Source organism: Trachymyrmex septentrionalis, unplaced genomic scaffold (assembly GCF_001594115.1).
Source record: "Trachymyrmex septentrionalis isolate Tsep2-gDNA-1 unplaced genomic scaffold, Tsep1.0 scaffold87, whole genome shotgun sequence".
Classification (NCBI taxonomy): Eukaryota; Metazoa; Arthropoda; class Insecta; order Hymenoptera; family Formicidae; genus Trachymyrmex; species Trachymyrmex septentrionalis.
The window spans coordinates 1,802,189-1,813,033 of record NW_017306059.1 but is presented as its reverse complement, the minus strand read 5'-3'; the positions used below and the strand labels follow the sequence as shown (position 1 = coordinate 1,813,033).

Genomic DNA, 10,845 nt, shown 5'->3' with positions numbered 1-10,845 from the left:
GTATCAAACTCCGCGCTTGCATTATCTCGATCTTACCTGAAAGATCGCGTTGCGATAGAAATTGCGTAGAAATGTTGATATAATGGAGAGCAGAAACGCGAGTGCGAGATGTGTGAGACAATCGTTTCAAATTGCAAAGCAAAATATTATACTTGGTCAATCATAGTAAGAATTTGTGATAAAAGAGCGTCGACGTTAATGTCGCTGGATGTTAACATGACGCGAATTATAGAAATTTTTCTACATTCAAACCTATACCTCTAGCAAATTTTTATAGTAAATCGTAGATTTACAAAAATATACGTAATATAGCCATATACATTGAAGCTTGCATTCCATTTGTCAATTTTATCGATAATATCCAAGGAGTACCTTTCAACTATACAATGATTTGTAATTTAAGGTATCACATAAAAAGCTTACTTCATGAGATTATTAATAAGACTTACAAAGAAACTTCGCTCAGTGATTTTCCTAATTTTCGTGTCAACTCGCAAAGGTGCAATAATACCTGAAAAATATTGAAAAGTTGCTTCTTTTCAGACTTTCCTTCGTTTTTTCCGAATCTCATGCACTATAATTAAATTGAAACGTTGTTTTTTACACGAAGTTTTCACGCTAAATTTTAAAAACTTCACAAAAGGTAATGCTCTTTCACACTCTCTCTCTCTCTCTCTCTCTCTCTCTCTCTCTCTCTCACTCTCACTCAATCTCTCTCTCTCTCTCTCCCTCTCCCTCTCTCTCTTTCTCAGAGAGCACAAATGTAATTATTTACTAATTCACAGCAGACGTGCATGCTCGCTGAATATATCTTCGCGAGTGTTCGAGATACGCACGAAGAAAGATCGAACACATAGCACGATAATTAAGATATAAAATTAATGGCAAGCATTTCTTTTACGCGCTTCTTACAGAGATTTACAAAGCCTCTTAAATATTTAGTGGCATTTCACTGTTTTTGTACAAAATCAGTACGAAAGAGAATTTTTGCCGCAACGCGTCCCGTTTACGCGAGTTATATGGGCGGTTTTGTTTTTTTCAATTTGTTTCGAAAACTGGTTCTTATACGCGAATGAAATCTTCCAAACAAAGCTTTCAAACAAAGCTGATTCGTAATCGTTCGGGTATACTTCATTCTGGCTTTGAGACTGCTAATTCAACGGAAAGATCCAAAGTAGATGTATAGGAATCGATTTATCAGTCTGCTTCGTACTTGAGAAATATACATATGCTTGTTCCATATTTTCTACATCATAATAATTATCTCTTTTCATTTTGGACACAGATTACTAAACGATATTTAAAAAGCCAAGTAACACGTGCTAATACGATAACCAATAAATGTCAGTATTCAGGAAACAAACTGTGTAATTAATTATATCATCGTACATTCTAATTATTCCGATGCTAACTTAGAAAATGTTAAATTAGATCGAGTTTGTGTAATTAAGAAAAAAAATCAAAACTATAACGACAATCATTGTCGAAAGTCAACGAGAATGTAAAGTAAATGTCATTACCCATTCAAACTTGCGCGCACATATCGCAAATTCTCATATCAGTGTTATTATAATATTTACATTAAATAATATATGCTCTGACGGTGACATTTTTGACTAAAAATTTGACAACGATAAATGTCTTTTAGCCGATCGTTTCGGAGATCGACATACTTGAACTGTCCTAAATTATATACAAAGTTTGGAAATGTCTTCTCATTTGGAATGTCTCAATACTTTAAATCTCTCTCACATGCCGTTTAAATGAAGTCCGTGATTTATCCATTTATCGCATATTTCTCACTGTGTTCATGAATTTCATTATTCACTTAACCACATTTAGATTCACTGAAAACGAGTGTCATTGACCGTTTCACATCTTATTTATCTAGTACACCACATTTGAGTTCACATCTATCCTGAACTTGCTTGATTTACTTGGTTTTCACTGGAAAATAAACAAACGTATTATTAATTACAAATATATAACATTTACTTTTCATGAAATATTGAATGATAAAAATTCTTAATGCACATGCATATGAGATTCACGCATCATACACTGTTATCGTATATAGTATATAAATTCACGATTCTTCTATCATGAGATTTCTTCGGCATCATTCAATATCTCAAATTGATTATATCTTGAAAACATTTTGAGAAAATATACAAGAGGATACATAGGACTCCGAATACGGCACAAACTTACCTTTATTTACTTTTCATATAATTTTTATATTGTTAAAAATTCAAGCATATTAAAAACTGTCACGATTTATACCATTATTTACAAGGAAGTTCAAACGAGTCATGAAAAAGAGAATGAATATTGTGCAAAGGTCGAAATTAATAATGTAACGTATATATGAAGTAATACTAGGAAATATATAAAAATCTATAAAAATAGTTCTGGATGAGGATAAATATTAAACTTACAATGTGCAAATAGTAAATTCAAGGATTAATGGAAATCGAATTTTTTTCATGTCAAACCAAATTTCGTAGACAAAGGCATATTCTTTCTACAAATTCAGAAAGGTAAACTCGATGCATACAGCACGTGGCAACGAAGTTTCGACCGCATGTATGATAACGTAATCTCGAATACTTTCTGTTATCGAATCTATGGCCGGTATTCAGTCGAGTTTTATACTAAATATCGTCTTAACTTACAAATTTAAAATGTCATAAATCAATCAGAGAACCGTATTAGTATCTTAAGATGGTCTTGAAATAAGAACGGGCTATGAATACCGACCTATGTCGCTACTTCGAAGCCGAAATGGAAGTATTTTTATATAGGGCAAGCATTTTCAAAGAATAATAAGAGGAGAATTCTATACAGAAACGGTGGAAATGAAAAGAAGATATTGGCAACAACAAATGTGTATCAAGATTTCACATGGGTACTTGAGAAAATCGATCGAAAGGTTAATATCCTGAAAATATGAGCGATATTGCTGTTACTTGATCGTCAAGATATTACGAATAGACATTGCAATCATCCCGAAAACGATTGCAATCGTATCGGCGCTTTTTTATTATATCGCCTTTTATGTACCCACGTTAAATCGTTGTCCAATTATCTACGAACGATGCCTTCATCTCAGTGCGTACCTAAAACTATCTGGCGCTCCGGGAACATGGCTGCTACGTCTACATCTAGTCTACATACAGACTAGTGGCTCGTCTGATATGCCGTACATTATATGTGATGTACTAGTGGTGTTTCTAGAAAGACATCCTTTCGTACGTTTTTTCACTCTTTTCAAATTCTCGCATCGCCTTTGCATTGCTTATACCTCTCGTTTTCATTCCGATTCCGCAGAATTTTTTATTATCCGTATACAATCGCACTTTTCATATTCTGTATATTCCTCGTTATGTTGTTCGTTAAACTGACTTTACCGTATTCAGAGCCGAACGTCACTCGTTAAATAGCTTTAGGCTTCGACATTAATAGCCTACAGGAAATACGCGTGTAGGGTGTATAAGATTCTTTTCAATTCTGTCAACCATAGTGAAGAATATGTAATATTACAACACGATAGAGAATTACTTAAACGCTTCTTTCAATTTTTATACGGTGGATGTAGTAATCCGAACTCTCTATCCCCTAATATATTTATTTAATACTACATTTAATATCATCAAGCAATGATTTTATACGTGTTACTTAAGTTTGTTAAAGACGTTTATAACAATTTCCATATACTTTTTATTCCATATACTTTTTAATCAATTAAAATAAATGTAATACTATCTTGTACATCGAGACTCGTGCATTTCAGTATTCTGTTAATGATAAAAGCGATTGGGTGCACCGCGATAGGAGCTCGAACTCATTGTGTCTGCACTACTTTGTCTACTTCAAGAAACTTAAAGATCTCTTCAGTAAATACGTATAAAAGGAATATTTCAATACGTTCTTCGGACAGTCATTCTTTTAGATTTTAAAAGAATCGAGAGACGTAACCGAAGATCGACGGGACAAAGCAAGAGATGAAGCTCCACTGACCAGGGCTTGGGTGTCAAACAGCTTGTACCATCCGATCACCATCTGATTGAGGTTCAGCTCATCCAGTACGATCTGTGCAATACCCATGAACACTTTTTTCCCCTCTATTCGACCGTAGTCCCCCCATACTGTCACCTGAAACAGTATGCAATAACGCGCATAAAATCGCAATTGAATTAAAAAAAGGAAATTAGAAGGACAGCCAACGACATACCTGTAATATACAACCTCGGCAGTTTTCTTTAAAAGCCAATAATTGCGAACCATAGAATGGATCCAGCGTTTTTCTGGCCGTCGTGGTTTTCGCTTTCTCTATACATCTTTTACCGTTCACCAGATACAACTTCACGTAAGAAGCTGGAATAAGAGAGTCGAAAAACTAAGCGCATCCGTATCACTTCGGCAATCGTGAAACTTATCAAAGTTTGACTAACCTGGTATTACTTTACTGCCTTGTTTCGCTTTGAGTTCTTTGGCACGTATGACCTCTACTTCAAGGTAACCCTTCGTATGGCTCAACGATAGTTGAATCTCGCCGAGGCAATGGGTAGCGAGTGCTTGCCTTCCGACCACTTGGCCTGGTCCGAGATCTTCAATGAAATTTCTCAACTGCCCGTCGCCTGCCATTCGCAGGCTGGGAGACCAACTGCAGTTTTCAAAATTATTTATTTAGTAAAGAAACGCAACTTATTCTGGGTACTAAAAAAAATATGAAGAATGATTTAAAAGAAACGCTTGGAGAAATAATACAAGACTTCAGGTGAAGAAGAGTGAAAATTTAGCTGATAGTGTTTACCGTGCGACCAATGAAAAATGGGAACTCTATTTTATAAGTTTTCCCTTTTCCCTTTTCTTGCTCGCACACTAAACTTATACAAGATGTATATGTACAATGATTTCGACTGTTCTAAATGTATGATAACCCACAGTAGAAAAAATAAAGCGCGAAAACTGCAAGCCGAAAATTATAGTATTCGAAGGAACTCTCTGATGCAATGAAGAAAATGCGAAGGAAAAAAATCATAAACGAAAGTAATATTTCCGCAGGAGCGAGGGACAATTCTCGCAAGCCTTCGACGAAAGTTGTAAAAGATAGAGAACACACCTCATTCAGTTTGAGATAAGGAGAACTCACGCTGAAAGTGTAGTGTCAGTGTATAGTGAGTAAATATAATATTATACATATGGAAGAAAGAGATTATGTAAATAAGTTTAAAAACATATCAGATTGCTAACGCATGCATTTTCATCTAAATGCGCAGAAAGAGAGATTTTGGATAATTATTATAAATAACAGTAATCAGTCCATTTCAATAGAATACAATCAAAGAAAAAAAAATGCAAAGAATATATAAATGCAATAATTAATTTAAATGATACAGTATAAAAATTATTTTTACAATTTCTATCTTGTGTATCTTTTTTTGATTATCGATAATTTTAACATACGACTGAGTACTGTTTCTTCGCTTACATTTATCTACTTAACATGCTTTATTAAAATCTTAAAAAAAAATTAATTAAAATGATTTGTATTAACATACACTTACTTGTCGTTACGCCATTAGGAAGATTCACGTTACTAAAGACAAGCGGATCTTTTTAAAAACAGTTTTGCTATATAAATGTGGATATCACATTGAGTGTATACACAGCCATTCAAAATTATTGTTAATCTAATAACTAATCATAGAAATTAACTTTCATAATATCTTATGAAATAAATGTACATCCCTTTTGTGGAGTAATTATATCTAATAGCATTGTCAGCCGTTTAAGATATATAATAATTTTAATATTATCATACCACCAATAAGTGCGACAGTATATTTGAGTGTCGGGCAAAGTCATATGAATAGAAGTTCATACATCCGATTGCACCCAATCATTTTCTCTGTAGTTTCGACCATATTACCGCTGCCAAAGAGTAAAATAACTTATTAGCAAAATTATTATTCGTAAACATTTTGTGCCGAACCGACAAAGCGTTTGCTTACATCCTGTCAGTCACGCAGACACGCATACCCACGTTTAGTTTATTTTTAATTTCTTACTGTTACAACCTCGAACTGGCAGGTACTTTAAAAGATACACACGCTGTACAATACCTATTCTACGATATATCAAACACACTTTATGGAAATGATAAGAAATCCATAAGACAGAGGGGATTACTTTACAAGAAACGTCGATATATCAATAAATAGCATAGTCGAGTATATAAAAGACAATGGATCGTACAGAAGTAGGTGGAAACCATTAGGAAGACGTGAGGTCCTGCGAAGACATTCTTAGGTGACATTCGACATATTCACAGGGTTTTTCTTACCATGTAGGTAGAAAATATGTAACTCCGCAACAATGAGATATCACATTGACATAGATACAAAAGTGCGTGTGTGTATGTGTGTATATGTATGTGTGTGTACATTATATATGTGCAACGGTGCTCCGAGGTGTAATGCAGTACAATCATTTGCCACAATCAAGCAATTAAGCCAAGACGACAACAACACCGATAATGAACAACAATATTTTTGTGGACGATTTCATAAAAAGGAGACAGAAAAAGGCAGTAGAATATAAATCCCACAGCTAATTCGTCGAAGACTATACCTTATAATACATTTTTTCCTCGCATTATAATATTGACATACAATACAAGTATTCTACTGATACAAAAAAATATTACATTTCCTAAAATTTTTAATTCTGATTGTATAAATTATTATTCAATTATTATATGTCAAATATAATTCAATGAAATAAAAAAAGGAGAGAATAAACAAGTGTAAAAGCAAGTTACTCATCTTGAAATAAAATATGATGATATAATATACAAATATTAAATTTCGAATTTTTATTTATGGATTTTGTAAACAGCACTTTGTTTATGAATAATATAATAAATAATATAAATCGAGAAAGAAACTGTAAGAAAAATTACATGAATAATCTAAATTGCAAATTGACAAAAATCGAAGAGATATGAAAAAAAGCGTGTAGTCACAATCATGTAATTGCACAGTTCGAATCACGGACGTATTACTGACATATTTTCAATCATACGTCTAAAAATTTAATAATCAATATGGAGCGTTTGTGATTTAGGTGTAGACAGATCTTGGCGGATACAAGGAGTAAGATATAGAAGAAGATAAATAAGCAAGATTATTCTTTGTCTATAACTAAGATGATTCTGTGATGGCAATAATAATAATTCATTACGACACCATAATTATCTTGATAATTTATACAACGTATAAATAAAATTTGTTAATTTTTCTAGTTAAATACGTATTTTATACGAACGACAAAGAATAAGTTTTCATTAGAGTTAGAGTTAGAGTTAGAGTATGAAAAGATAAGCATGTACATTGACAAACGATATAAAGCAATGAGCTGCAAGCTGTGAACATCTCAAATTATGAACTTACTAAACAATATTCGAAAGCAAGTAATCATTAAACTGAGCAAGCGTTACATCCATGCTCGACATTATTTGTTGTGCTCATAATTTCTGAATTTATATTAATTCATCTGTTAATGTTTCTCATCTATTTACTTAGACCTTTTTTCATTCTATTTTTTCTTAGCAGAAACCCAATAATATTCGAGAAAAACCCTGTTTGAGATACATACATTTTAATAAATTTAATATATTTAACACACAACAGAAATATACTTCAAACATAACATTTGTTACTCTTATCTAGAATATTTTCTCCCGATAATATATATTAATCTATAAACTCACCTTCATATAGCTCAATTATAACTTACAGCTCATTTCGCGTTTAGTCAAGGTGCAAGCGGCCAAAGAGGGCAGAATGTAAGTAAAACCACAAAGGAATAGAAATTAGTAGTAGGATCAGCATCAAATGATAGAAGAAAAGAAACCGAAAAGAAGAAAGAAGGGAGAAGAGAGAGAGAGAGAGAGAGAGAGAGAGAGAGAGAGAGAGAGAGAGAGAGAGAGAGAGAGAGAAGTGAGGGTATATATCAGGAATCTCGCGCTTTTTCCGCTTGCAGAATTGGTCGCCACAGGTGGAGTCCACTACTTACGAGCTTCCTTCGGAACTAGAAATCGAGTTGAGACTTCCGGCGGTATCGCTGGCTGCGGATCCTTTGTTGTCAAAGCGCTGGTAGGCCGGCATGATCTCCTCGGATCGTTGTATGCTGCACGGCGTGCTGTTACGTTTCCGGTTCGATAAGCCGGCACCGCGTGCCACGGCGCCGACACTTCCGCCAATGTTGATGATCATCCCGCCGCACTCTGCGTTGTAAACCAAACAAGAAATACCGCTAAACTATTGTCTTTTATTAATATCTGCGTACGCCGGTACTGCAGCGGCTCATCTCTCCCTCATCCTCAGGTATCCAAGAGAGCTACCGAATTTCCGGTTATTAATTTAGCGTATCTTCGCACGAGCAATGATAGAATAACAAACACAATTTCAACATGTAAGATTTTCTCTCTCTCTCTCTCTCTCTCTCTCTCTCTCTCTCTCTCTCTCTCTCTCTCTCGTGCAAATTTCTTCTCTCATGCCTTGTTTCCTTTGCTTTTTCGTTTTTACTCTCTCAGCTCTTTTTCCAGAAATAGTCTAATAATCAGTGATAAAATGCAGAACTAAAATGAGACCTTGTAATTCGAGAAACATTTTATTGAATTCTATATAGGTAGGAAAAGGGAATGTAAAAATTTATTGAGGTGTTATATTTATAGTGAAATGTAACGGGATAACATTACTCGGCTATTTGCATTTGACATTAACACAGGAATATATTTAATCTTAGTGACCTACGTGAAAAATTGTAAATTCGTGTTTTGACGTTCGTCGTATTACAAATAACGTGATAACATTTATATGAACCATAACAGACTATTCTTTTTGGAATTACTAAATGCAAAATAAAATCAATTTATAGAAACATAAAATATCATTGACGATCCAATAAAAATTTGTTTCAATGGCAATATATAGCACATAAAAGTATATATAGATAAACCTTCAGTCGTCTAATATGTATTTTCATTAATCTCCTTTTGAATAAATTTACGCAGGCTGTCGAAAGAAAAAATTAGTCAGAAACAATTAATATATCTTCCTTTATGTATGATATTGCTCCATAAAATTTAATTAGTTGTAACTTTAAAAAAGTTAATGTATATATTTACTCTACCATATTTTATTCCATGTTGTGTGATTATTGAATATACTCTCCGGACGCGCCTTAAGTACAAAGATAATTATATATACAATTATACATATACATACATTTTGTACACTTATAATTTGTACATCGAATTTAGAAAAATGCAATAAAAATGTATAATTATCAAATTAGTACGTAAGGATTGTCCGGAAATAATTTATGTCACAGCACATTCAACGATAAATTGTAATCAATGACATCGCATTTATCTGACAGCACATTCAACGGTAGATTTGTAATTAGTGACATCGCAGAAATATATATATTGTAACGTAAATATACTCCGTAAAAGCATTGCAATGATTCAGGACATCGAAAAGTCAAAAGCCGTATGAGTAGCGTACTCTCACCTTAAGCACGTATCAACAGCGGCTTCTAAGAAATAATAAAAAAATAACGTATCACACAGGTGGCCAACTTACCTCGATGCAATTGAAAAATTCAAATTGACCACGCGACGATCTAGATTCAAGAGCTGTATGAAACGGAACGATTATAACGTGACACACGGTGCCGAGACACTATTCTATGTAGAGTTCACGAAAAGACGCCAGCACAACTATACTTGTGCAAATAGGATATGAGTTTCCTGATCTGCGTGGCTCGCGTCATGTCGAAATAAATATTACACAACTAGAGACGATGGACTCTGCATCTCTGAAGAAACATAAAAAAAAAACGGACGATTTAAACACGTATATTGATAGAGCTTATTGTTAGAGCTTATTGTTAGGTTACAGCCCAGGAAACTCGTGCGAACGTTTCTCTAGAAATAACGTATCAATGCTACGTAGAAATAGCATCTACGATCTAGAATAACGAGAAGGAAAGGAATCACCTCGTGACTATTTGTAGAAACGTGCAGATTCGCAAAATACTTTCTCTTCGATTGTATATAATAAAAAACAAAAAAAAAAAAGAAAGAAAAAATATTCGATGGCAACGCATACGAGAATCCTTTGCGGATCCGCTGTACTGAGCCGATTCAACTTTAGGCAAGAGAGTATTTTCCGACAACAATCACGAGAGAGACTCGCACGACTCCGACTAAAGCACGGCCTCTAAAGAGTGATGTGTAGTGTGTTTCATTGTTGCTGTTAACAACGGTGTTCGTCGGTAGAGACAGTATTTCTGGTTCTTCCTATCGCAAGTCCTCCTGCAACGTGTACTCACATTTCGTCGAAGGCTTGATCCAATTTTACGATTAATGGGATCAGAGTATACCTGAGTAAAAATCTCTATCAATAATGAGCGGGTATTCATAGTCTGTTCTTATTTTAAGACCGTCTTAAGTAATATCGTAAGATGTTAATACATCAGCTTCTCTGATTGGTTCACGATCACATCTTAAGACTGATACTTAAGACGGTCTTAAATATAAGATCCGACTATGAGCACCATTCAATACCTCGCTCTTCCACTCGCGCGACAATTTTTATTACGCGCGATATGGATTATGCGTATCCTTCATATTCCGCGACATAATAGTCTTCGTGCAAACACTCAGAATTCATTGTCGCGAAGACATACGATTCGATGGTGAGCGCCGCGCCCACCCCCCCATAAGACGTAAATATCTCCTTCGCCCCCTCCCCCCCCCCCCCCCCCCCC

The 10,845-nt window shown here is 34.5% G+C and overlaps 1 protein-coding gene across 9 annotated transcripts in view; it reads right to left on the bottom strand.

The window, feature by feature from the left end:
• Positions 1-1,483: 1,483 nt before the first annotated feature.
• The window catches only part of LOC108755400 (regulating synaptic membrane exocytosis protein 2), a 63,118-nt gene continuing 53,756 nt past the window's right edge, over positions 1,484-10,845 (bottom strand). For 6 of the 9 annotated variants that reach the window (XM_018498355.1, XM_018498353.1, XM_018498354.1 and 3 more), the window contains 4 exons: positions 8,083-8,293; positions 4,455-4,666; positions 4,235-4,377; positions 3,755-4,155 (listed from right to left, as the gene is read on the bottom strand). In XM_018498355.1, the coding sequence (XP_018353857.1) occupies positions 3,949-4,155; positions 4,235-4,377; positions 4,455-4,666; positions 8,083-8,293 (773 nt within the window). In that variant the 3' untranslated portion in view covers positions 3,755-3,948. Of the gene's footprint in view, positions 1,948-3,119; positions 3,467-3,754; positions 4,156-4,234; positions 4,378-4,454; positions 4,667-8,082; positions 8,294-10,845 lie in introns of those variants that run through there. The other 3 variants (XR_001939764.1, XM_018498359.1, XM_018498361.1) reach the window with 3 other exon arrangements.